We start from the raw sequence: 27,842 nt of genomic DNA, 5'->3' as shown, positions 1-27,842 counted from the left end.
CTTTATTTCATAGCATTTATGCCAGTTTTCAATTCATTAGTGACTAATTCAGTAGCATCTAGCTAATCCATTGGACCGTACACTCCTGGAGGACAGGACATTGTACCCTTAGGTCCCTAGCACCCCGTAGGCAGTAGCTGCTTAATGAACATTTGTTAAGTGAAGGACTCCAGTTCCCTTCCCTGGTGGAGAGTACGTGTGTTTTACGGTCCCCAGCCACCATCTAACTGTCTTTTCTCCCCCAATCAGCCCAGGAGCCTCACTTACACCCCACTCTGAGTCCCAATGTTCTCCACGTGGAAAAGATCAATGTTCCTGTCTTTTCATGAGGACCCTGTGCCCACCACGGCCTCTTTCGGGTAAGTCAAAAGAGTTCCTTGGTGTACTCCTCACAGGGGAGGGCCAGGCAGCCTGGAGAAGACCTGGAGAATGTGCCCCTCACCTCCTGGACAACAGTTGAAGCAACAGGAGAGGTCGAATCCACAGACGAAAACTCTCAGGGGCTGGTGAGGCTGGTGTTCAAATCCCCGTGGGCCTGGTGGGAGCAGAGGCAGTGGAGTGTTCTGTGGGGTTTGGCGGGGCATAGGAAGGCAAGAGGAAGACACAGTACCGGTGGTCACGTGCGAGCTATCCCAAATGAACTTGGAAATGAAGAGAGTGACGTTCTGACGTCAACACCCAAGGAACCAGACAGAGATGTGCCAGGTCACCATGGAGACCGGAAGTCTCCAACACACATCTGACGTCTGGTGGAAGGCCAAGTCACTCTAAAGAGAGAATGTGGGGAGATCTGATCCCGAGTGGAAGCAGAAGAAAGGGAGGGTCCATCCTCGGGGGGCAGTGTTGGCCCGACAAAGGGGAGAAGGGCCCAGCCAGGCCTCTCAGCCCTGTGGGGGCTGCAGCCTACTATGCTGATGACCAGACAGCCACGGGGCACGCGACCCCTAGTTACGCACTCCCCGGACCCCCTCGGACGATCCCATGGCTTCTCAGAACCAAACTAGGGGCCAGGGGCCATCCCGTTGGTGAGGGACCATACTGCTGGGAAGTGAACAAGCAGCAGCTGGTGCCACACTTAAGTCTCTAGAGAGCCAGACCCTGAGCCTGGGGCACTGAGGAAGTGGGTTTTCTGTAGCTACAGAAATTGGGCCAAAGGAACTTAGGGCTCAATGGGGAGGGCTCATCTCTGTTCCATGATGTCTGGGGCCTCGGCTGGAATATTCAAAGGCTAGGGTGCCAGGATCAACCAAAGGCTTAACTGGGACCAGAGGCTCTGCTTCCAAGTGGCAAGTTGGTTCCTCTCCACGTGGCTGCCTGAGTGCCCTCACAACATGGCAGCCAGCCTCCCCCACAGAGAGCAACCCAAGAGGCCAAGGAGGAAGCTGCATTGTGGGTATTTTTTTTTTTAAGATTTATTTATTTTAGAGATAGAGAGTTTGGGGGCCGGGGGTGGGGCATGGTGGAGAGGAGCAGAAGGAGAGGGAGAGAGAATCTCAAGCTGACTCCGTGCTGAGCGTGGAGCCCGATGCCGGGCTCCATCTCAGCAACCTGGAATCACGACCTGAGCCAAAACCAAGAGTCAGATGCTTAACCGACTGCCCCCCACAGGCACCCCTGCAATGCGTTTTAGGACTGGCCGCGGGAGTCACACATCGTCACTGCCACCAGGAGTGGGAAGCAAATCCCTAAGTCCAGCCACATTCACTAGGAGAGGAACTAGACTCTAATTCTTTGAAGGGAAGGGTAGCACAGAATTTTTGGACATAACTAAAACCACCACTCCACCAGAAGGATCTTTCTAGAGTGTTTTTTTATTCCATCACTCCCTCCTTAAAGCCCTCAGGGATAAAGACTCAGTTTCTTAGCAGCCAGTGATGACTGCCCTTTTTCCCTTATTCATCCCATCTCCTGCCACTTCCCGCCTCCCTGTCCAACATCTAGTCCGCCTTCCAGAACGTGCCAGAGGCTTCTCCACTCTGCACCTCCGCTCAGGCTGCTCCCTCTGCCTGGTCTGTCCCCTCTCCTTTGTTTTTGTTGTTGTGTTTGTTTGTTGTATTTTTTAATTTTCTTGTTTGAGTACAGTTGACACACAATGCTACCTTGGTTTCAGGTGTAAAACACAGTGATCCAACTTCTCTATACATTACACTGTGCTCACCGCAAGTGTAGTCACCATCTGTCACCGTATAACGTTGTTCCTTCTTGCTCTCCATTGACATGTTCCTCTTCCTTGGAGACCCAGCTCCAGAGTCACCTCCAACCTTCTCCACCCACCCCCCAATTCTGTGCCCCATGCCCTTCCTTCCACCTCATGGTATTCATCACACTTGGGAGCTTGGGCAGGGCAGGGGACACGCAGTACTCACCTCTGGGTCCCTACAGCCACATGGAGCTCAGCACAGAGAAGAAGCTCGAGGCACACTTAAAGGATAAATGCATTGATGAATAAGTCAGTCACAGGTGCCCAGTCTGGCCACTGAAAACCAACCAGCTACTCCTGGAAGTAGAGGGGTTTTTCCTAGGAAATCCCAGAGGTGAACAGCAGATCCTTTCCCATGAACTGTGGCTCAACTCCTCCCCATGAGCCTACCCAGGAAGGAATCGCCCTCCCAAAAAGAGCCCCTTTAGCGCCACCTACCCTCCCCCAGCCCACAGGGCACTAGGAAAATGTCTACCCAGGCCTGCCTCTGGGTTGTGCTTTCTGCTTTCAATGTATCTTCATACCCACTCTTTGATTTGAACCTTGCAACGGCCATGCAAAGCAAGTCAAGAAGAGAGTAATATTCTACACCAAAGGAAACAGAATGGAAGCTCAGAGAGGTCAGGCAATTTGCCCAAGACCGCACATCTAGGATTGGAACCCATATGTGTCCAAGCCCCATGCCTCTTTGCTGAGGGTAGAGATGAATTAGCCTTAACAGCGACACTTCTAGAAAAATCAACTGCCCCATGGTCTGAGTCTCACCCAAGAGTGAAAGAGGAATCAGTGGGTTAATGATAACATCACTAACACAGGAGCAAGCAGAGTGTTGTTGGTAGTTTAATAAGCACAAAAATAGATAATTATTCATGCTTATTGAACCAAGTGCAGAGGTTAGGGCTTTTTGCATACTGCCTTGGATTCCCACCACAGCCCTGAGAAGTAGATTTTGTTATTTCCATTTTACAAGGTAGGTCATTGAGGTTCAGAGAAGTTCATTAACTTACCCAAGGTCACACAGCTAATGAATGAGCCGGGATTTGAACTCAGGAGGACTGCCGGGTTCCAAAGCCCCTGCCCCCCCCCTTTCCATCATGCAACCTCTGATTATCATCAATACTTTGCTGATGAGGGTTCTGGAAGCACAATGCTGCCTTCTGCCAGAAGGAGACAGGGTGTGGGCAGATGGGGTCTCAGAGCCAGGCTGGAATCTCCTTGTCTGGCATGATATTATTCTTCCCCTCTAATCAATTAGTCACCATGACCAGGCCATGAGAGGCTGAAAGATGACCAGCTCCCTTGGGAGGGGCCCGTGCGATAAGGAAGGAATGAGGAATGTGCACGTATCCTCCCATCACAGAAGCTTCGAGGAGGTCCAGGGTCCAAGACTGTGATTGCCAGTACTGGTGATGGACGCCGGCCAAGGAAACATCCCAGGGGAGCCACGAGGCAAAGACCATGAGCTCTCGGCCTAGCTCAAGGAGACGGGGTACCTCTCAAAGACCCCGGGGAGTTCGGGGTGCCCGGACCCAAGTCTCTGAGCGTGCGGCAGAAAGGGCCTGAGTGCCACTCCCGACCTCGCTTCTGGAAGCTGCCTGCTAATCACCCCCCTCCTTCTGCACCAGCTATTTCTCCTGCCTCTTGTGACTTGAGGTGTAACAGCCTCTTTTCCACTTTCTTTCAGCACGGAAATGCTCAACGTCACCTCACAAGTCCTCATGCCCACCCTCAACGGGACCGTGCCCAACACCTGCGTCTACTCCGACTGGTGGAACTGGCTCAACACCATCCAGGCCCCCTTCCTCTGGGTCCTGTTCGTGCTGGCAGCCCTGGAGAACACCTTCGTCCTCAGCATCTTCTGCCTGCACAAGAGTAGCTGCACAGTGGCCGAGATCTACCTGGGTAACCTGGCCATGGCGGACCTGATCCTGGCCTGCGGGCTGCCCTTCTGGGCCATCACCATCGCCAACAACTTCGACTGGGTTTTTGGGGAGGTTCTCTGCCGTGTGGTGAACACCATGCTCTACATGAATCTCTACAGCAGCATCTGCTTCCTGATGCTGGTGAGTGTCGACCGCTACCTGGCCCTGGTGAAGACCATGTCCATGGGCTGGATGCGCAGGGTGCGCTGGGCCAAGCTCTACAGCCTGGTGATCTGGGGGTGCACGCTGCTCCTGAGTTCGCCCATGCTGGCCTTCCGGACCATGAAGGAGTACAGAGAAGAGGGCCACAATGTCACTGCCTGCATCATCATCTACCCGTCCCGCACCTGGGAAGTGTTCACCAACATCCTCCTGAACTTGGTGGGCTTCCTATTGCCCCTGACCATCATCACCTTCTGCACAGTGCAGATCATGCAGGTGCTGCGGAACAATGAGATGCAGAAGTTCAAGGAGATCCAGACAGAGAGGAAGGCCACGGTGCTGGTCCTAGTGGTGCTTGGGCTGTTTGTCCTCTGCTGGCTGCCCTTCCAGATCAGCACCGTCCTGGACACGCTGCTGCGCCTTGACATCCTGTCCAGCTGCTGGGACGAGCACGTGATCGACGTCTTCACGCAGATCGCCTCTTACTTGGCCTACAGTAACAGCTGCCTCAACCCACTGGTGTACGTGATCGTGGGCAAGCGCTTCCGCAAGAAGTCCCGGGAAGTGTTACAGGGACTGTGCCAGAAAGGGGGCTGCGTGCTGGAGTCCAGCAAGATGGAGAACTCCATGGGCACACTCCGGACCTCCATCTCCGTGGAGCGCCAGATCCACAAACTGCCAGAGTGGGTGGGCAACAGCCAGTGAGGGGGCGCCCCCTGGGCCCCTGCTCCTGTGTGCCGAGCAGGAGGGACAGTGGTGCTTCAGGATGTGCCCAGGAAGGAATGGAAGCCATGCCATGGGTGTGACCTCGGGCAATAAGTCGGCGTCTCTGGGAAAACCCAGGAGCATCACTGCTGCCCTGCCCAAGCTGCAGTGAGCCAGGCCGTGAGGATGGGGTGACCTCACGCACAGCCGAGGGCTCCATACACACGACAGTATTATTGTTCTCATCTGCTGCCACCCCTGGACCAGTCTGCATCCTCCCGGGAGTGGAGGGGCCTGGGGACAGGGACAGGAGTGACTGAGCTTCCCTCCCACGTGGTGTCCCGCCCTGCCGCAGCGTGCTGGCTCAGACCTCTGGGAGAACGGCCACCCCAACTCTGGTGCCCCAGCTGAGTGCATGCGGGGACCTGGCTGGGGTTTTGCCTCAGGTCTCTTAAATCTACCCAGCTGGGACTCTGGAGGATGATTCATGAGATTAATGAAGGTTTAACTCTGAGGGATCCCTGGTAAGAACCCAAAGACCAGGACTCCCTCACTTCCCAGGCCCATGGACAAGATGGTCTGTGCCAAAAAAGAACTCGGTAAGCACTTGGCTGGCACTTGCTGTTTACACAGCCCTGAGCACCATGGGCAAGAGGGAAGAAAAAGAGAGTATAATCTCTGCCTTGAAGGAACTTGCAAACTTGAACGGGGATGATTGGGTACTGGCAACCACCAGAAGGCTGTTCTGCAACCAGACATGGTCAAGCAAGGCACTGGGGGCGGTGCAGAGGTGAGGGGCGAGGAGCCTGCCGTGGGCCGGCCCTTAACCCGTGGCACATTGCTTTATCCCTGCCTGTTTCCTCCTCTGTAACACCAGGCTGTTGTGAAGATTGAGAGGCAAAGGCATAGAAGTACTTTGAAGGAAAGGTGCTATATAAATGTGTGGCTTTATTATGCACACAGAACAGAAGTAAATTTACTGTAACGACACAGCTTTGTCGCTAATGACTGTGTAAAGCACCCATCCGTGTCTGCCACATAGTAGGTGCTCAGTAATGTTAACTGCCTTCCACCATTCCTTCCCATACTCTGTACTTCCCACCCCCACCCCAACACACACACACACACACACACACACACACAAGCATTTTGGGGGCAGGCCACCCATTCAGGGTTTGATTTGTAATGAGCCCAAGAGATTTCTGATTGAACTTACTCAGGGAATCCACATGCTCAGACCCTCACTGGGGGTGGGCAGTAGTCGGGAGTTTAGGCCTGCCTACCGTTGTCCCTGTCTCAGCAACCAAGGGCACCAACCAGTGGTTTATAATAGCGGCAGACCAATGATTTGGCGCGAAGGTCACTGACCCCAAAGCACTGGTGCTGGGACCAAGCTCCCCTGGAGGGCTGAGCGGCTCATGGGTGCCGGCAGCAGCCCTGGGTCAGGAGGGCTGGCTAGGTCCGGGCAGGTGTGAAGGTGAGGAAGCCCTGGGGCGGTACCCACATGAGGAGCACCAGAACAACCGGTACATTGCTGAACAGAGAAGGGAGAACTCCCTCCCCCAAGAGGACAGCCGCCGGCACTGCAGAGGGGCGGGGCTCTGCCTTCGCTGGGCGGGGCAGCGGTGGGCGGAGCGATGCGTGGGGCGGGGCGGGTCCCAGGTGTCAGGCGGCAGGAAGCTAGACCCCATCCTTGGCCGGAGCCTTAAGAGACAGTAACAGCTGCCTCAACCCACTGGTGTTGGTGGGTTGCCTCAACCCCAAGCCCCAGCTCCTCCAAGGAGGATTCATTTCTTTTTTCCCACAGTTTCACAGTCTGCCTCCTGGGGCCAGCCCCGGGCCAAGCCCCATGGGGAGTGTGGAGAATGCACCACCCAGGGTCTGACATCAAGCGGCAGAGAACCAAGGCAGGGAGGGGCCAGCTCAGTAGCAGTGGAGCTCGTAAGGTACGCAGCACCCGGGCAGCGCTCATTCGCTCGGTAAAATAAATGGATACTTCTTAGCAGGCTCTCTCTGGAGAAGATGGAAACCCAAAAAGGACCGGGAAATTTTGGATGGCAAACAGCCCATAAACCCTCATCAAGCCAGCTCTAGATTTTAAAACAAAAAGGATCAAAAAAGATTCCCAGGCTTTGTTCCCCTACCACACACAGCCCTCTGTCCCAGTAAACATACACACTCGTAGCTGGAGAAAAAGAGTTGAATAAGAAGTAGCAACGGTTTAGAATTTGAATGAAGTTACACAGGTGCACATATTGTGGAATAAAGAGGAGGCTGTGCTTTGCAAATGTGTAGCACTCATCCATCAGCCGGCCTGTGATGGTCTAAAGGTCTTCTCTGAGCAGAGCCGAGTCACAGCTCTGGGACCCTAATGGTCACTTAGGGGTCATCTCGTGGTCTGAGGAGCAGTCTGTGACAGGGCAGCCGCCCTATGGGTTGTTTCGACACTGTGAGAAAGAACATCTGTCCCGTGAAAGACCCAAAGAGCTGTTACATTGTAAAGAAGGCGCATTTCACAATGAGAAATGGATGAAATGTGTAAACATGTGTCTTTTCCATACAGCTTAATAAATGGATGAGGAGTTTTTTGCAGTTTTTTCCTTTTTTCTAACTCTGGAACCCCTGAGTGTTGTGAGGACAGTGCAATAGGCAGTCAGAAGCCTTGAGGGGGAGGGGAAGGGTCATTATTTCCACTCAACCTATTTTAGGGCTTCTGTCCTACAGAACAGTGGTGTCCAAGCTTCTGTGATTGTGTATCCCTCTAAGTAAAGGAATTTTGATTATACATACCCAATATGTAAACTTACTAATATGTATTAAAATGTAGGCTCTAAAATATACTGAATCAGAAGTGTAAGAATGTTCAATAGGGTTTGATACTTTCCCCCTCCTACATCCCTACGGTGGTAACTCATCACCAGGCTTTCATCAGGTGCCGGTGGGACCCCATGAGGACCTAGAAGCATAGGGATGACAGCGAGTCAATCACTCAGGCATGCAATACATTTGTTGAGTACCCTCCATGTGACCTCCTCTTTAGATCAGGAGTGTCTTCCACAATGTCTAGGGTAAATAGTTGTCTAGCCACTGCTTGCATAATCCCAGTGATGGGGAACTCATTATCCACTTCATTTGGGGGAACTTTTCATTATTCATGTATTCATTCATTCGCTCATTCATTAAAGAAAACTTGTATTCTGTGTCTACAGAAATGGCACTACTCTGTCTACACCTCCAGCCACCCGGGCCAGATATGTGAGGCTCATCGGTAAATGCACCCTCTCCTTTATTCCTTCTACCCAGTGGATCAGCACCTCTTTTAGATTCCACCTAAGGGTTTCCTGGACCTATCTCCTTCTTCCCTTGTCTAACCTCCATCTCTTATTACTGTTCCCATCTCTGATTCTGACCACTACCGTCTGCTAATTCTTATTCTCCACTCTGCAGCCAATGATGTGTTTTAAGGCAAATACAATTGTAGAGGGGCTATAAACCCAAAGACCAGTGTTTAGGAGCTAAGGCTTTGGAATCAGGCAGATCTGGATTCCAGTTCTGGTTCTGGCCAGGGCTCTTATTTGTCGTGTGGTCTTGAACATCTCACTTATCGCTTCTGCGTCTCCATGTTCTCATCTGTGAAATGGGGATAATAATGGTATCTACCCCATAGAACTGTTAACAGGATTCACATAGAAAGTGTTTTAGCACAGTGCCTGGTAGAGAGTTGGCACTGGACCCATGCGGGCCACCATGATGGTGATGATGGAGGGTGATGACCACAGTCTCTAATGAGAAATCCTGCAATAGTGTCCCACCGCTCTTGGGATGAAGGTCCACATCCATAATGTGGTCTGCAAGACCCATCAGGAGCCGGCCCTGCCTTGTCTCTTTCCCTCTCTCTACCTCCTGGCTCATTCTCTACCTCTGGCCCTAGTGTCCACAACCGGACAGAGTCCAGCAGATTTTCCATTCCCCCTCCAGTGCCTACCCTTCCCACTCAGCCTGCACCCCTCCCGCCCAGCAGCTCTGAGCTTGGACAAAGTGGCCCACCATTGCCCGAGGAAGCTCACTCATCCAAGGGACTTGGTTCACAGATGGGAGCCTGACTCGAGGAAGTCTGCACTCTGGAAGAAGCCACCTAGCTGGAACTGTGAGCAGGGCTCTGGGCAGGTGGAAACAGGCTGGAAGAGTCTCGCTGCCACCTTCCTCCACCCAGCCAGGCAACGTGAGTGGCCTCTCCCCTCCTGACCTTCCGTGGCCCCAGCAAGCTGGTGTGATGGGGAGAAGTCCAGGTGGGCTGCCCAGCCCCTGAGTCTGCCCCAGGGCCGAATGGGCGAGGACCTGGTGCAGAGGTGCAAACTGGTCCTCAGTGACCTGGTGGGACCGAACGCTGGTGATGGGGGCTACCATCAACGTACGAAGCCTAACGCAGTCTTCATGGTTTGGAAGGTGAAGCTTCGATTGGCAGCCTCCAGCAGTGTGCTCCGCTATCTCTTTGTCACTCAGCCCCTAAGCCCATTATAGAGCCTCGCATAGTTCTGACCTCTCGCCAAGCCCTGGAGGGCCCGGGGGTCCGGGGTAAGCAAGGAGGTCCCTGTTGGGCATGGGGCATTGACTTGAAGGTTTATTGATTAGTTTTTGGCTGAGGTCAAACGGCCCCATTACAAAGTCCCACTCTCTGCTGACAACTTTTCAGACTTGACCCTCATGACCACTCAGGGAGGCAGGCGCTTACCAGTTCCTGATGTGGGGACTGAGACCCAGGAGAGCAGTTACTTGCCACGGCCACACGGTTCCTCAGGAGGGGGTTCAGGAAGCCCACCTGGTCTTGGCGGGCTTGTGCCTTAACCAGGGGTGAGGAATCTTGTCACCAGGAAAGCCTTCAAGGTGCCTTCCTGCGTGAAGAGCTTCTGAGCCAGCGCTGGGGCTGTGTCTGCCCTAATCACCAGACTGCATCTTGTCGGCCTTGGGAGTACTCGTCTCGGGGAGAATCGCCTCCCCAGGGGCTGGCGGCTGACGCCTGACCGGAGATATTCTCCGTCGAAGCTTTATTGAGCTATGATTCACATGCCAGACAGTTCGCCCATTCCAGCAGCTTTTAGTTTATTCTCAGAGCTGTGTGATGGTCACTGTTCTCTGATTCCAGAACACATTCATCACCGAAAAGTGAAATCCCCCATCCCACCCTCCCCACCGCCTCGGGAGCCACTCACCTCCTTTCTGTCTCGAGACTTGCATCTTCTGGACATTGCATAGGGACAGAATCATACACCGTGTGCCTTTTGTGTCTGGCTCCTTTTACCGGCCTTATGCAGAGATGTAATATTTAATGGCAGGGGAAGAACTTTGGAGGTCAGGCCTTGAGTCCCTACCATGCCACTAACTCACCGTGTGATCTTGGCAAATCACCCCCTCCATGGCCTTTGGCCTCTGTTTCCTCACCTGTAAAATGGGCAGATAACACAATAAGTATGCCTATCTCACCCAGAGCTAGTGACTCTGAAAACGGGGCTTTATAAACTATAACGGGCAGAACCAACATGACAGGGACCACCCCGGGCTTGGAGCCAAGGTCTGGTCCCCATCCCAGCTCTGCCACTCCTGGCTGTGGGAATTTGGACAAAGCCAGTTACGTTCTCTGCGTTTCTGTTTCCTCACCTATACAATGAGGAGCGGGTGCTTTGAAGAATAAGACAGATCAAAGTGTTCTCGTGGGCTAAATAGGGTTCCCTCCCCCCTCAAATGCACATCCACCTGGGACCTCAGAACATGATCTTACTTGGGAACAGGATCTTCACCCAAGTCATTAAGTCAGGGTGAGGTCACACCGGATCATGGTGGGCCTATGTCCGATGAGTGGGGTCCTCACGAGAACAGGAGAGACATACAGAGACACAGAGGCCCTCCGGAGATGTAGGCAGAGTTTGGAGGGATGCTTCCACAAGCCAAGGATCACCAAAGATTCCCCAGAACCATCAGAAGCCAGGAAAGAGGCATAGAAGAGACTTCCCCTCGGACCCTCCAGGAGGAACAGACCCTGCTGACACCTCGATCTTGGACTTCTGATCTCCTGAACTGTGAGAGAATAAATGTCCACTGTTTTCAGCACCCCCACCCACCGTCTGTGGTGCTTTGCTACGGCAGCCCGAGGAGGTGGGTAGGGATGTTTTGCTAGTTCTGAGGGCATGTTCCCTCACTACGGTCTACACAGAGCCCTGTCCCCAGCGGTGCAAAAGTCATTCCACAGGCTTTCTTCAGGTCTCCTGAGGGCTGGCGATGCTAGTCTGTGACAGAAGTTCCCCTAAGGAAGAGCAGGATCGACCATCGTATAGAACTTCGGAGAGTTTTTCAAAAGGAGGATCCTGAGGCCTTTCCCAAGATCCCAAGATGTTAGGGGCCGACCCAGGCCCCCAGAGGGTGTGCACCACAGACCTGCAGGCCCAGGACCAGGACTGCCCTGTTCCCCTCTTCCTTCCCTAGGCCCCAAAGGCAGGCTGATTCAGGGCATCTCAGGCCAGGCTAAGAAGAGGCCACAGGGCCTGGCTCCTGGCTTCCAGGCAGGCCGGCCACCAAGTCCACCCTGGTGGGAGGTTGTTTACAGACAGCCCCACAAGATGACCCAAGACAGGGCTAAGGCTCCTCTGGACTCCCCCTCCACGCTGAGTCACCTTCCGAGGCCCACTCAGCGGGCCAGCCATGTCTGCCTGCTTCTTCTCTGGGGTCCTGGCCAAGACAGAGGATGACTTACGTAACCCCTCCTTGTGCAAGAGCAAAGCAATATTAGGCCAGCTCCCGCTGGCTGCTGACCAAGGGCCAGCGGTGTCACCACTGTGGCTCACCTGATCCCCAAACTCTGAGAAGGGGCCCCCCTCACAGGCTCAAAAACCGAGGCTTCAGGAGGGGGCATAGAAACTGGTCCTAGTTCCCCTGGCTCGACGGCGAGGGCACTGAGATTCAAGCTCTGCGGCCCAGACCGGCCCGCCCTGAATTCCAGACCAGACCTGAAGACCCAGGCCCTGCTTCCAAATCAGATTTTTCCCCAAAGTACTTGCCCCACCGGAGGAAGACAAAGCACTGAGACCCTGGCACCTTGACCGCTGAAGGGCTTTTCGGGGCAATCTGACCCCTCCTCACATTCCACAAAGAAAGACAGACCCTGTCATTGTGAGAACTGGCCATCTCCCCTCGGCGCCCCGACCCCAGCAACTGCCAGAATGCTTTCTCTTCAATTCAGTTCTAAAATCATCTTCTCCTAGAACTATAGAGCTCACCTTCTAATCTTGAAGCTATTTCAGTACCATTATTTACTTTTGCAGATCTTTCCCAAAGTTTCTCAAAAACAAAAACAAAACCTAGCTCCCGATTGGTCAAATAAGTCTGAGAACTGCAACTACTACATCTTCCTCGTGGGGCTGCCGATTGCACGGATGTGTGTTAAGGGCCCTGAGAAGTCCTGCAGGAAGGAGGCACGCTCCTCTATGCTTGGCCTAACCCAGGGTTCCCAGACTTGATCGGCACAGAACCTGTCTTCCACTGGCTGCTTCTACTCTCCTTGCCCCACACCTCCTTCTCCAGCTGATGTTTAAATGTTGGAGCTCCTCATGCTTCAACCCTAAGACCTCCTCTCATCCGCCTTTCCTGATCCCAGCCAGGGGCATGGCTCTAAATGCCATCTGTGATGGTGAGTTTTAAATGTCAGCTTGGCTGGGCTCCAGCACCCAGTTATTCAATCAAACATGAATCCAGGTGTTGCTGTGAAGGTCTTGCGTAGATGTGGTGAACGTCCGCCATCAGTTGACTTTCAGTAAAGGAGATGACCCTCCGTAATGTGGGTGGGCCTCATCTGAGCAGTTGAAAGACTTGAGAACAAACACTGAGGTTTCCAGAGAAGAAGAAATTCTGTCTCAAGACTGCAGCACGAGCTCCTGCCTCAGTTTCTAGGTCTCTGGTCTGCCCTGTGGATTTTGGCCAGCCAGCCCTTGTAAGCACGTTAACTAACTCCTTGAAATAAATATCTTGATGGATAGATGATAGATTGATTGGATTGATTGATAGATAATAAATAGATGATAGATAGATAGATAGATAGATAGATAATAGATAGATGATATCTAGATATTGATGATAGATGGGTAGGAATAGGTAGATATCCTATTGGCTCAGTTTCTCTGGAGAGCCCTGACTGAGACACATCTACGCCACTAACTCTGAAATGTTAGCTCTCTTCTGAGGCATCTTCTCTGATCCCAGTTTCCAGGGGAGAACCCCATTTAGGTCTTTCACATGGATCTTCAACTTATCTGTCTCTGTCACATGTGTGTAGCCACCATGAGGACTGGGACAGTCAAGGGTGACCCCAAGTCTTCAGGAAAAGGTGAAAGTTCTCTTCAGCATGTCAGTTCCCCTGTATCCAGGTTGTGAAAGCACTTCCGATCATGGGACTGGCATGGTTTATGTGAAAGATACATGCCTACGGCATCAATCCCATCTCTCTTAAAGACATACGAGCTCTACTGGTTTCCCAGGAAAGCTAATCTGATTTCAAGCCCTCCATTTTTTTGCTGTACACATGGGCCACTTAAGCATCTTGGTTGATTGAAAAATGATGTAAGAGGTTTTCCATGTAGGCAACTTCTGCCAGATAACCCAGAGAAAAGTCATAAAACTGGGAAAATACATTACACACATTTATCTTCCCTGTGAGTGTCCGTATGATGCAATATGGACGCAATATCAACATTTTCCATGGATCTATTTGATCTTCACATCAGCTCGCAAAGTAGGCAGGCCATGTTCACTCCCAGATGCAGAAACTGGGTCAGAGGCTCCCTAGGACTTCCAGGGTCCCCCAGGTCTCCCCCCCACACAACGGGACAGGGGGTGGGTGTCTGTGCTGTCAGACAACTCCTCAGTCTGGTCTGAAACTGTGCAATTCTCTTTGCTACACCAAAACAAGAGCTTTGGGGGGCATACCCACACAGGGTCTGCCCAAGGGTAGGGGCTGAGTGCTACCCAGAAAGAATGAGTAAATGCCATCTGAGGCTTGAGCCTGGGCCTTCCGACTCCAAGTTCCAAGGAAGCCTTCCACAAACAAGTTTGTACATATATGCATGTTGAGCCTTCCACCTACAATGGTTTTCTCAGCTTGCCTGCCTTCTAGACTCCTATTCGTCTCTCAAAACCCAGCTCAAATATCCCTCTGCCATAATGCTTGCCAGGCTCAGCCTCAAGCAGAATTAAATTCTTTAGGTCTTCATACTAGGACAGACCCCTGGCTCTTCATTGTCACTCTGCATTCACAGTCACTGTGTATCTTTGTCCTCAGACAGTCCCAGAGCCCCGCAAGTGGCCAGGGAAAGGGGTTTGTTCATCTCTGTCTTCCCAGTACCCACAAGGGACCCAGTGCCCTTAAGAGGTTCGGGACTGTGTGTTGATCCAGAGACAAACTATTGATATTCTGATATATATAAATAAATAGGGTTATAAATTCATTCAGCAAATATTTGTTGAGCTCTGTTGTAGGAGTTTGGAATATGACTCTAATGAAAAGAGATAAAGCCCTTGCCCAGTACAGCTCATACTTTAGTGGGAGAGACAGGAAGTAAAAACTAACCACGTGTCCGTGGTTGATGAGGGTGATGAGATCGGTTATGACAAACAGTGAAGCCAGGGAGGAGAGGAGAGGTTATTTAAGGGAAGGGCTCGCCGATAAAGGGGGATCTGTGGGGACCAGGAGGACCTGAGGCATGGGGCTGTCTATGAGAAGGGTGCTCCAGGCACAGGGAATGGCCAGTGCAAAGGCCCTGAGGTGGGAGAGGATGTGGCATGTTCAAAACAGAGCAAGGGGGCCAGGAGAGCCAAGGGAGGAGCAGGTGGGGACCATGGCAAGGACACTCAGAAAAGGCAGCAGGCTGTGTCATGGACAAGTCTTAATGATCTCCTGTGCCTGAGACGGGAGCAGTGAGGGTTTCCAGAAGAGACACAACACGGTCAGACTTAGGCTTTAGAACATAGCGGAACATGGCTGAGCAACCCTGGTCACACGTCCTTTCCAAGTGTTGCCCCTGGAGAGGGTTCCGGAGCCTTCCAGGCCCAGTATGCTCCAGGCCCCAGCTGTGTTAGCTCACGGGCTTCTCCCGACTCGCCTCAAAGGAGGGTCTGCCTAGCACCCCCGTCCAGGTGAGACAGCATCTCCCAAAGCAAAGCTGACACAGAGACAGAGTTTTAGGTGGCCATTTTTTAAACCTTCCCGGTCTTTGGAAGCCCAGGCCCACCAGAGCTTTTTCTGCTGAGTGGCCAGTGCCCAGAGCCCTTCACTTTTAAGTGGCCATCAACCAGGCGGGGGCGCTGCTTAGAGCTGCCCGGGACACACTCGGCAATTGTCTTCCGTCGATTTCCAGGGGTTTGTGCTTTGTGCAGCCTACAAACTTTAGGATTTTATTTTTACCCCCCTTCCATCCGGACACCTCAGTCTGGCCCCTCTGTTCCCGCCCACTCTGTGCAGCCCTTGGTGTGCTCTTGTGGAGTGGGGTTTGCACACTTGGCCGCAAACACGGGCTTGACCACCTTCCAGGTCCACCAGAACATGAGCAGTCCCGGGGGAGACACCAAGGCTTCTTCTCTCTGCCCCCGGCACCCAGCATGCACAGGGCACCAGGCAGACGCTCCCTTCGTATTTGCAGACTAGGAGGATGAACACGCAGACCCGCGCTCATCCAGGGGCAAAGGGTTACAACGGGCCTGAGTGATGGAGGGGCATGAAGCAGACCGGGAGGGGAGGGGAGGCCATTTCCAGCAAATGCCCCCAGGTAGACAAGTCCAGGTGCACCAGGAGCCCGCAAGTCACCCCTTGGCCGCAACAGAAGACGCAGGTGGGGGGGGTGCCTCTGGCTGTTACAGCAGGACCCTGGAGGAGTCTGAGAATTCCCAGGGGCTGGGGTGTGGTCCTGTGAAATGACAAAATCCCGGTGCTCTGGAATAGGAGTCTAGCACAGGAATCGACGGAAGGACAAGAATCAGAAAGCAAGGAGATCTGTTGGGAGTTCTGTGTCGTAGACCGCATGAGTGTCTGACACCGACGACAGGAAGGAAGGCTTGGACAGAGGGGACAGAGGGCTCGATGGGCCTTCAGTTCGGGCCAGAAGGTGCCCAGCTTTGGTTTCTTTCTTGCGTCTACAAGTACAGTTAATAGTAGGGCTAGCACGTGTAATTGTGGGGGCTGAGCAAGAGCCCTGAGGATGCTCGGGTTCTAGAAGTTACCTGCAGTGGTGTTCCCAATGAGGTATCCTCACAGAAGCTGCTCGAAGTGACTAGGAGAAGAGATAGGGTGGCTCTGGGGTTTAAGGACTGGAGAACTGTGTATGTCACGGTGGGAACTGTGACCCGTGCGTCCCCAAGCCCCTCAAACTCCAGCCCACCTTCCCTGAATACGCATCGAGCGTAGCCAGAGCCCACCTGCAGCTCAGAAGACACAGCTGCGCAGAGTCCCCGGCGTTCGCCTCAGGGACGGTGCCAGGGAAGGCGGACCTGTCCCACCGAGCCGGACAGGCTGTCCTCTTTGTAGATGGCAGTCCTGGGTACTCTGCCAGCCACCTCTTTGTGCCTCTTCACTGCCCTTCTCTCCCGACACATGCCCCCCACATGCCCCAGGACCCAAAGGACCCTCATCCCACCTCCATTATAAGGGCCTGTACCCCTTCCGAGATGTGGGGTTTCCTCATCCTGCCCTCGGCCCCGGGAAATCGAGCCCCTCTTCCCACAGGCTTGGGGTTCCCTCACCCTGTCCTCAACCCCCCGGAATTCAGGCCCCCTCTCCCCACAGCCCCAGAAGTAGAGACTCTCTTCCCCCTGGGACCAAGGCCCACTTCCCATTTCCCACCCTGAGTGAGCAACAGTGGGAACATCCGTTTTCTTAAGAGAACATTCCATCCCATGCCCGGGTGGGGCCCCATGGCTTTGGCAAGGCTGCCATAGAGTCACCTCCCGAAGCCCAGTTCCCTCGGCTATCCCGTGCCCTTGTCCTCACGGGCTGTTCCCCAACCCACGTGCAGGGGGCCAGGGGCAGACCCCGCAGACCCCACCTCCCCCAGAACTTGTCGTCTCAGCGCCTGGGCAGGAAGGCATCCCATAAGAACAGACACTCATGAGAAAGAGTCCAGTCTAAATGCATATGGGAGGGAGAAAGGCAGCTGCTTTCTGGAAAGGGTTTCCTCTGGGCAGACCCTAATCTTCATTACCAGTCAGGAAGGACTGGGACTTGGAGCCTCCCTCTGATGAAAATCTCCCCCAAATGATGGCCGACACTCACCTGACATCTGTGTTACCAAAAGAAATCCCAGGTCTCCCCTGACGGGAAGGAGCCTTCCCAAAGACAAATTCTACTTTACTCCCTAAAATACTCACGGGCTGCTGAGTCTTGGAGTCTTCTTCTTCTTCTTTATTTTCTGCTTCCACAATTTCAATATGTCTGGTGACAGGAGGAAACCGCTAGAAAGTTCTAAAATGCAGGTTATCCCCACCAAGGTGTCAGTACAGAGAAAAGAAAGAGAGAAGACCAGATTCTGAAGACAAAGGGGACATTTTCTGCCCCCAGACATGTTGGGTTCAAGGTAACATCCAGAGGGGACTTGGAGCATCCAAGAGGCGGGACTAAGGTGTGGGGAGGGCTGGGGCCCCGAGATTTGGGTGTCAACTTTCCAGAAGCCAGAATTCAAGCCCTGGCATGGATGCGTTCTCCTGCATTTAGGCAGGGAGTTTGAAATGTCTTAATTTCCTAAGAGGGAGGATAAGGAGCCCTTCAGTTAAAGGATCTTGAGGCTTGATCCTCAGGGAAAGCCAGAAATGGGGCGCCTGGGTGGCTCATTTGGTTAAGTGACTGCCTTCGGCTCAGGTCATGATCCTGGAGTCCCGGGATCGAGTCCCACATCGGGCTCCCTGCTCAGCGGGGAGTCTGTTTCTCCCTCTGACCCTACCCCCTTTTCATGCTCTTTCTCTCTCTCTCATTCTCTCTCTTAAATAAATAAAATCTTTAAAAAAAAAAGAAAGAAAGAAAGAAAGAAGAAAGCCAGAAATGGCTTTCTTTGTGAAGAGGCACAAAGAGGTGGCTGGTTCAGACATCCCCAGATGTCTGAACACGAGGTCTTGAGTAGTTCAAGTTGATATATGCAGATGTACACTGAAAAATGGGCCTTGGAGCTGCCAGGGAAAATTAGGAAAAGTGCATTACTCAACTCTGGACCCTGCCTGAGTCAAATTTTTCCTAGCTCACTGTTTGTTCAGTGGGGTCCACATTAATAGATTCTTGGCCGTGGATCCTTCAGAGCCGAAATTCAAAAGGAAGCATTTAAGAAAAGCTGCTGCAAAACCTCAGGCATGCAGGATCCCATAGCAAATGCGGCTGTCATCACTCAATGTCCACTGAGGCTCATGGGGACTCAGAAGGAGGCCAGGATGCATTTTAAGCACATGTTGGTCAACATACCGCTCCTGGGCAGTCATAGGCCTCCCCACATGTCACCAATGTAAGGAGGGGGGTGGGAGCTGAATAATCTCTTGCCAGCCCCAAAATGCAGAGCAGTTTTCCTTTTAAACCCCAGCTCGCTTCTTCCATTGAAAGACTCACTTTTTTCAGCAATCCCTCCAGCGACGTCATCGGAGAGAAGGTTGTGTAATTCAAGCCCGTAGCATTTCCACTGGGCTTCCCAGCGCTGAACACACCTCTGAAGCCTGCTCTTGCCATCAGAAAAGCCAGCTGAAGTTGTGAACTCTTTCCTTTCCTAGGTAAGTAAATGACCACCTTTTTTTTTTTCCCTTGTGAGAGTGAGGTGTAAGAGAAGATCCACGTCTCTTAGAAAAAAACAACCAAAAAAGCTTCCTTTTACAACTAGATATTGGCAGAATTTTCGGTTTTCTTTAAGTGTATTTTTTTTTTTGAAACAATTCTAGATCCGTTTAAGAGACTGTATTTGTGCCTGCGTAGGGGTTGAGTTGCTTTTCCAGAAGAAAAGGAGGAGAGCATCTGGACTAGCCTGGGAAGTTTCCAGAAGCTCTTTCTTTATATCAAGGCCACAGGAAACATGTAGAGGCTGGATACAGCCTCCAAAGGGCTCTGTGTGGACTCTGACCAGTTTCTATCTACAAATTTTGATTGATAAAAATCAAAATTGATCTCCCCACGATGGCTTACCAGATTTCAGAGGGTCAATAACTGGCTGGGTTATTTGGCTTGACAATAGCATCTTATTATTTGACTAAGTTGAGATTCTTTCATCTCTGTGTATTTCAAATGCCCTTATCATCATCTCACTGTTGGAATTGGGATGAATTCCAGGAAGCCTCCTTGTAAGACAGTGGTCTCCCGAGTCGCAATGCCAATGTTAAAATGTGCAGAACTCAGAAAATAACACATGGAAATTGCAAACTCGTCTTCTCTAGTAGACCTGCCCAATGTCACCTCTAAGTTTTTAACAAATAAGATCAAGTATTACTAAAAATACAGTGCTGTTTATTGAGCACCTACTCTGTGCCGGGCAAATATCAGAGCTACAACTAAGAACTGGTGAAGGAAGCTCTCTCCTTTCTGTCCAGCTTAATATAAACACAGACAGCAGGTGGCAAAGACAAACCCTTTAAAAATAAGCCCAGCGGGCGCCTGGGTGGCTCAGTTGGTTAAGCGACTGCCATCGGCTCAGGTCATGATCCTGGAGTCCCGGGATCGAGTCCCATATCGGGCTCCCTGCTCGGCAGGGAGTCTGCTTCTCCCTCTGACCCTCTTCCCTCTCGTGTTCTCTATCTCTCATTCTTTCTCTCTCAAATAAATAAATAAAATCTTTAAAAAAAAAAAAAAATAAGCCCAGCTTGGGGCGCCTGCGTGGTGCAGTTGGTTGAGCCTCCAACTTTTGGCTTCAGCTCAGGTCATGATCTCAGGTTTCTGGGATGGAGCCCTGAGTCAGTCTCCATGCGCAGTACAGAGTCGGCTTGAGATTCTCTCCCCCCGCCACCCCTCCTGTTCATGCTCTCTCTCAAATAAATAAATAAGCCTTAAAAAAAAAAAGTAATAAACCTAGCTTGAGCAGACACAGGCTATGGGAGGAAGGGCAATGTGTGCTGAACCAACAGATTCGAGCTGAAGCCAGAGGTCTCTGCACGTGGCTTGCAAAGCAGTCCCTGATTTTCTGGGTAGGGTGAAGCCTTGCCCCCTGGATGAGTTTCCTATGGCTGCTGTAATAAATTAGCACAAACCTAGTGGCTTAAAATGACACAGATTTATTGTTGTACCATTCTGGAAGTCAGATGTTCAACATCAGTCACACTGATGTGTGGGCCAAAGTCAAGGTGTTGGCAGGGCTGTGTTCCTTCTGGAGGCTCCAGGGAGAATCTGTTCCTTGCTTCCTCCACCTTCAAGAGGCTGCCTGTGTCTCTTGGCTCATGGCCCCTTCCTCCGTCTTCAAAGGCCCTGGTGCTGTATCTTTGCCTCAGTTTGTTCATCTGTACCATGGGCGCAACTCTACGACTGCTCATGCAACCGTGTTGTCAGGATTAAGTTCCTGAGAGCCCAGCGGAGTCTCAGGCCCTCTGCAGATGACAGATGTGGCTGATGTTGAGGGCTCAGACCCGGGCCTCTGGGTCTCCATCCAGCCCCAGCGTCGGGGAGAACTGGGGCCGAGACAGAACGTGTCATGTGGGTTTTCCTTGGCGGGTAGAACTTGGTCACCACGTGCAGAGAAGGGCACAGGAAGGCGTGGCATGAGGCCCCATGACAGTCTCAGGACGCAGCTCCGCAGACGTGTATGGACCACAACAGAGTGCTGGGGCGGGGGCCCTCGGGCATTTGAGAAATCAGGTTTGCTGGGTATGCCGGCTTCCTGCGGCTGCCGAAATGAATCCCGACCAACAGGGTGGTTTTAAACAACCAAATGGCCGTATTACAGTGGTGGAGTTATAAAGCAGTTCTTGTCCAAAGCTATTTCCCAAAAAATGATTTATTTAACTCTGTCTCTATACACACACACCCCAACAGATTGGCCATATTATAGTGATGGAGTCATAAAGTAGTTCTAGTTAAAAATTTGTTTTCAAAAATAGTCATGTCTTTAAGTATATATATACACCCACATACATTAAGGCAAAATAAAAGTTTTTATGTTACTGAGCTGAACATTGAAAAAGAACATAAGCAAAATAGACTCGTTTGGTACATATCCACGGGCTATAATCTGTGCCTGACTTGGGTATGTCTTTGGCATTTTCCTGGAGAATGAATTTTTCTTTCCGCTTGGTCTTACTACTTTTAATTGTTCCATATACTTGCTGAAATATTTGCCTTCAAATTTTACAGTTAATAAATTTAAGTTAGCACCTTCAATTGACCCTTCTCTTAGACTAGAACGTATTTATTTAAGAAAATGTGGCGGAGGCAGGTGCTCAGGTGCCTGATACACTCTGAGCAAGTTCTGCAAAGTGGGGGCTATTCTCAAGTCTGACTCTTTGCATATAAAATGATGTAAATATTTTAGCCCACACATTTTCACAGGTGGTGTGCCTTTATGCTTTAGTTCAAAGTGGCTTTCTTCAACAAATATTTTTACCAGATTCAGCTCTACAAATAAGTTGCAGTTACAATTTTTGAACTCTTTGTCAAGCTTAGATGCTGTGAATGGTAGGTGTTCTCAATTTTGTCCCATTTCTGTACAGAACATGAACTTACTCAATTGAAAAGATTCTTCCCACAAACAGGTATTTCAAAGCTCACTACAGAATTTTTAAAATTAAATCTTGTGTGCCACTGAGCTCTCACTCTCTGATTTAATCATTTCTTCCCTTTTGCAACACATTTCCTTTATTGTCTGCATAACAGCTTCGTTTTCTATCATTACAATCTGCTAGACACGCAAAAGTGGATGTTTTGGTGCTCTGTTCTTTGAACACGTTGATTAAAGATTTCCAATTGATTCGGAACAAAATTCAAAAAATGTAGAGCTCTCTTTTAACAAACAGCTTAGTAACACTTTCAGGCATTTAGGCTCAAGGTCTTATAAAATTGATTGATGATGGGCAGCAAAGAAAAGAAATACATGCTGAAGGGTTTGTTGTTGTTGTTTTTTTAATTCACCGTCAACTTCACTACAAAAAGCTTGTGGTTCAATAACTCTGCGTACGTCTTTAAATTTTCTAAATTTTGTCACCTATCATCTCTATATCAATTGGTAGAATATTGAAACGTTTTTGCATGCAATTATAAACTGTGTTTGCACTGTGGCCTGTTCAAAGTACATTTCTATTTCATTGGTCTCTTATTTAGTAAGAATGTAACTGTTACCATGACACCATGCCCCAGCAAAATCTGTCTTTGTATTACCATCACAAAAATATAACTCTATTTCCAATGTAAACAATTTAAACTGAATTTAGAATAGCATTTCCCAGAAGTCCGTTGTTCCGTTCGGCCAGACTGAACTTCCAGAAGCTTGGTTTTGGGTCCGTGAATTGGATCATGATTGGCACAGACTGATTTTTCTAGTGGAAGAATCTGAAGATACTGATATCAAACTGGCACCAAGAACTCCCCGTCTGTGGTGTTCTTACAAAACTGCCCCATAATCAGCCACCACCTCCACTGTTGTCTGTGTAGGAGAAAAACTGGAACCAAAAATCAGCTGAATTAATTTGCAGAACAGCTGCTTGGGCTAAGTTGAAAAGCCACGCTTCCATGGGTGCGATCAGTGTCTTAGGGCAGATCTTTTAAAAGCACCAACTTCTAAAGCGGAGCTTTTGCGTCTTAGGCATTCTTGTGGTCAGTGAAAGCCCCCACAGTGATGTAAATATCAGCAAACATTCTGTGCAACTTGCGCATTTCATCACCAACTTCCTTGAGAAACAGAAGCTCACTGCTAAAATTTTCACTGCTTTCAGTTTTTAGCTCATCACTGCCAGAAAGGGCATATTGCAAAATTTAAAATTATTTCCAGGGGGCGCCTGCCTGGCTCAGTCGGTAGAGCATCCAACTCTTGATCTCAGGGTCGTGAGTTTGAGCCCCACGTTGGGCGTGGAGCTTACGTAGAAAAGAATTAAAAAAAAAAAAGTATTTCCAAATAACCGAATAAATATTTAGTTGTGGATTTATGCCCTGCAAGAGTTGACAGCACAAGAGTATCCTGACTCTTCCGTACGCTCTGGGTCAGAGCTCCTACATGCCACAGACACTCCACAGCCACCCGACCCGTAATTCGCCGTGTTTCCCCACTCACCCGCCCCCTGGTGGCCAAGCCCCTTGTTCTCTTCTCTGTCTACACTCTCCCTTGGTGATGTCATCCAGTCTTGTGGCTTTAAACACCATCTAGGTAATCACAACTCCCATTTACGTATCACTGTATCAGACCTTGTCACTGCGTACCAAACGTGACTATGTAGGTGGTGTCCAATGGACATCTCAACCTTGACGTGTCCAAGAGTGAACCCCTGATCCCCGGCACACACAAAAAATCCTGCCCTGTCTTCAGTCTGTGACCTCTACTTCAGTTGATGGCAACTTCATATTTCTTTGTATTTCCTGGCAACATCCGATCCTTCCTTTCTCACAACCTGTATCCGATTGAAAATCATGGCAGTATTACTTTCAGTACAAATCTAGAAGCTGATTCCATCTTATCATCCCCAAGGCTACCACTCCCCAGCTAACACATTTATTCAGTACACTCATTGTTGTGGGCTCGCTCTTCCCACTAGGCTAGAGGCCCCCTGAGGGCATGGGGTTTTTGCCAGGTGGATTCACTGCTGTGTCCCAAATACCTAGAACAGCACCAGGTACACAGTAGGTGCTCAATAAGTACTAGTTCAGTAGATAAATGCATGGAGGAACTGGTGAATTATATCTTGGTGTGAATGGCACAGTGTGTGTTACCAACAGTGTCAAAACTTGAAGGTCATCGTGTCCTCAGGTAAGGAAAGTCGGGCTCAGAGACACTAAGTGATTGCCCAAGGTCACACGGCCAAATAGACTCTTCCAAGATTGGTTCTCTCTCACACAATATCTTCTGTTGGATGCTGGGAGGCCATGCCCAGTTGAAGGAATCTCAAGCATCACCAAGTAATAACAGTAATGATAACAAAAGTTCACATTTATCGAGTGCTTACGAAAAGCCAGGAACCATTTTAAGCCCTTTGCATATATTAATTCGTCTGGGGTGGGGGTAAGATTTTTAGGTGCGAAGCCCCAGAACTCCCACAGTGCAGGCAGCTGCTTGCCGTGTGAATGGGACCACATGGGTCCCCTGAGCCGGCTGTGGCCAGCTTTGCTGGCAGGTGCCCACAAACCCACAAGTACAGGATATGGTCCCTTCTTTTCTGTGGGGTCCAGAGGGCTGGGAGGCATGGTCGGCTTCCTTCCCACCACATCCCTCTCCCCCTGAACCTCAGCGTGGGCACGTGGGAGGCAAGCCAGCTGTGTGGCTAGGGGTCAGCGCGGACCGAGGTCTCCCAGGACAGGTTGTTAACATCGGAGCCTGGCTTCCTCATCTACCAAGTGGGGACAAAACGTGCAGTAGGGTCGAGTAGACAGAGGCTCAGGCTCTGGAATCAGACGGTCCACGTCACTGTGACTACGGAGGAGTGATGGGTCCCTTGACACTCCATTTTCTGAGCAGTCGAATGGAGAGGACAATGCTCCTGCCGCCACAGAGATGTTGGGAAAATTAAATGAAAAAATATTTAAATGTGAAAGTCTTAGAATGGTGCCTGGAGATAAGAGATCATTTCATCAGTGTGAGCTGCTATTCTTTTACTACTTGTATTTTTCAAGCCCAGCTTGAGAACCTCCTTGCTCTGGAAACCTCCCACCATTGCCCCCACGTCGTCCACCCTGCTGGTCTCTGCCCCCACGGGTGGGCCTCCCCGCTGGCTGTACCTCTTTCTGGCCCTTCTTGATTCTTTCTTAGGTCGTCGACCACTGTCTCCATGGCTGCACCCCCTCTAGGCAGTGAGCACCTGCAGGTTGCGGGCTATGTCCCGTTCCCTGTATCTCTGGTACCTGGCAAAGTGCTGGCACAAAGGGGGTGCTCATTAAATGTTTGACAAAACTGTTAACAATAATAATGTGGTTGGTTTTTAAGATTTTATTTATTTATTTGCACGCACATGTGCCTGAGGGAGAGAGAGAGGGAACACAAGCAGGGGGAGTGGGAGAGGGAAAAGCAGGCTTCCTGTTGAGCAGGCAGCCCAAGGTGGGTCTCGATCCCAGGACCCTGGGATCATGACCGGAGCTGAAGGCAGATGCTTAACCGACTGAGCCATGCAGGAGCCCCGGTAATCTAGTAAGTAAGTAAGATTAATCAGCCCCTTCCACTGAGCCCTTCCCCCGGACCAGGCAACCACGCCAAGCGCTCCATAGATCCTATGGCCAGTCCTGGCCACAATCCCACTAGAGGGACACGATCGGCTTCGACTTCCAAAAAGGGAAATAAAAGTCAGTGGGTCTCAGTGGCCCACATCAAGTGGTTGTGCCAGGGTTCGGGCCCGGTTTTCAAAGCCCTAGTCCTTTCCTTTATACCAGGGGTCGGCCAACATCTCCTCAAGGGGACCCGATGGCAAATATTGGCCGTTTTGCAAGCCACGCAGCCTTTGTGGCTGCCACACAAAAGCAGCCTCGGACAATATGTAGATGAACAGGTGTGGCCGCGTGCCAAGAAAACTTGATTTTTCCAAACCTGCGGGGCGGGCTGGAGGCGGTCGGCGGGTTGCGGCGGGCGGCCTCCCACCTGACGCTGCGTGCCGTTCAGTGCAGGTCCCTGTGGATGGCGGCCCGGACCCCCCTGGAGTTCCTGTCGCTGAACCGGACGCAGCTGTCGCCCCCCAGTGCCACGTCCTGTGACGGCGCTCAAGAGGCCTGGGCCGTGCTGCACAGGGTGTTACCAACGTTCATCATCGTCATCTGCATCTGCGGCCTGCTGGGAAACCTCTTCGTGCTGTCGGTCTTCCTCCTCCCCCGGCGGCGCCTGAGCGTGGCGGAAATCTACCTGGCCAACCTGGCCGCCTCCGATCTGGTGTTCGTCTCGGGCCTGCCCTTCTGGGCGGAGAACATCGCCAACCAATTCCGCTGGGCCTTCGGAGGCCCCCTGTGCCGCCTGGTCAATGGAGTCATCAAGGCCAACCTGTTCATCAGCATCTTCCTGGTGGTGGCCATCAGCCGGGACCGCTACCGCGCACTGGTGCACCCGGTGGCCAGCCGGCAGCGGCGGCGGCGGCGGCGGGCCCAGGCCACCTGCCTGCTCATCTGGACGCTGGGCGGCCTCCTGAGCGTCCCCACGTTCCTGTTCCGCTCCACCGCGGCCGTGCCGCCGCTCAACAACTCCTGCGCCTGCGTGCTGCTGCCGTCCGGCGCCGCCTGGCCCTGGCTGAGGATGGTGGAGTTAAACGTGCTGGGCTTCCTGCTGCCGCTGGCCGCCATCGTCTTCTTCAACGGCCACATCCTGGCCTCGCTGCGCGAGCGGGCGGGGGTCCCCGGGGCGCGGGCCGGGGGCCGCACGGGCCGCAAGGCCGCGGTGCTCATCCTCGCGCTCGTGGCTGCCTTCCTGGTGTGCTGGGCGCCCTACCACTTCTTCGCCTTCCTGGAGTTCCTCTACCAGGTGCGGGCCGTCCGAGGCTGCTTCTGGGAGGATTTCATCGACCTGGGCCTGCAGTATGCCAACTTCTTCGCTTTCATCAACAGCTGCCTGAACCCGGTGATTTACGTCTTCGTGGGCCGGCTTTTCAGGACCAAGGCCTGGGAACTTTATCAGCAATGCGCCGCTCGAAGTCTTCCTCCAGGGTCCTTGCCCCACAGGACGGGCGTTCTCCAACATTTCTGGCGGAAGTAACACAGCAGGGAGTCACGAAGCTTGGCGTCCTCATCAGTGATTCCGGACGTAATAGATGCTGTTGGAGTGGGCTCCAGAATGAGCGCCCCACCCGCCCCCACCCCCCACCCCCCACCCCCCACCCCCCAGACGGCCAGGACCTCGTCCCTGGAAACTGTTGGGTGTTCTTATGGTACGAGGACTTTGCAGATGTGATTAAGCTAAGGGTCTTGAGATGGGGCGATGATCCTGGATTATCTGAGCGGGTCCAGTGTCATCACAAAGGTCCTGATAAAAGAGAAGCGGCCAGAGAAGGCCATGGGACAGCAGATGCAGGAGTGAATCCGGGAGCCCGGAGCCGGGGGCTGCTGGCGCCCCCTAGGGCCTGGAAAAGGGACAGAGAGGGATTCTCCCCTCAAGCCTCCAGAGGAAGCCAGCCCTGCACACGTTTGGACTTGAGCCCACTGAGACGGACTTCAGAGGTCTGGCCTCCAGAAGGAGAAGACAATAAAGTCGTGTTGTTTTAAGTCACCGAGTTTGGGCTAATTTGTTCCAGCATCCACGGGAAACTTCCAGTAAGGGTCTCTGCCCACGTTGCCACGTGCCCATCCAAAAGGTTCTAGGCTAACAGCTAGGCATACAGAGATGATAGAGCTAGGGATCCCATCCACGAGGAACTTGCATAAATCATTAGAATAAAAAAAAAGAAAAGAAAACAAGAAATCGCAGAAGCACGCCCCATATCCAGCACCCTGAGCGTTCGGAGGGAAAAGGGGCTGTCAGGAGAGGTGTGCTGAAGCGGGTCAACGGGGAGCTGAGTTTCAGGAAGGGCAGAATCTGGATGCGTGGAGGGAGGGGAGGGAGGCCTGGCAGAGGCATAACTGGGACACGCAGGTGGAACATGGGCGCTACGCAGGAAAGAGTATTTATGAAACTCTTAATGCTTCTGTATTCTTCCTGCCATGGGGGACCCAGTGGTGAACCTGGAAAAGTCTGCCTTCAGGGAGCTCGGAGAGAACCAGAGAGCAG

At 51.7% G+C, this 27,842-nt stretch overlaps 2 protein-coding genes across 4 annotated transcripts in view; both read left to right on the top strand.

Moving 5' to 3' along the window:
• The window catches only part of BDKRB2 (bradykinin receptor B2), a 30,369-nt gene extending 22,788 nt beyond the window's left edge, over nt 1-7,581 (top strand). Inside the window, exons 2-3 of the mRNA XM_027572404.2 lie at nt 250-359; nt 3,885-7,581. Coding sequence (XP_027428205.1) covers nt 286-359; nt 3,885-4,989 — 1,179 coding nt within the window. The 5' untranslated portion in view covers nt 250-285 and the 3' untranslated portion in view covers nt 4,990-7,581. The remainder of the gene's footprint in view (nt 1-249; nt 360-3,884) is intronic.
• BDKRB1 (bradykinin receptor B1) overlaps nt 1-27,339 on the top strand; it is a 50,079-nt gene extending 22,740 nt beyond the window's left edge. The window contains exons 1-3 of one of the 3 annotated variants that reach the window (XM_027572406.2): nt 247-359; nt 18,617-18,765; nt 25,763-27,339. In XM_027572406.2, coding sequence (XP_027428207.1) covers nt 25,773-26,834 — 1,062 coding nt within the window. In that variant the 5' untranslated portion in view covers nt 247-359; nt 18,617-18,765; nt 25,763-25,772 and the 3' untranslated portion in view covers nt 26,835-27,339. Of the gene's footprint in view, nt 1-246; nt 360-18,616; nt 18,766-25,757 lie in introns of those variants that run through there. The other 2 variants (XM_027572405.2, XM_035728260.1) reach the window with 2 other exon arrangements.
• Nucleotides 27,340-27,842: the final 503 nt, after the last annotated feature.

This window comes from Zalophus californianus, chromosome 6 (assembly GCF_009762305.2).
Source record: "Zalophus californianus isolate mZalCal1 chromosome 6, mZalCal1.pri.v2, whole genome shotgun sequence".
NCBI lineage: Eukaryota > Metazoa > Chordata > Mammalia > Carnivora > Otariidae > Zalophus > Zalophus californianus.
The sequence above is the reverse complement of the archived record's forward strand: the minus strand, read 5'-3'. Positions and strand labels throughout refer to the sequence as shown.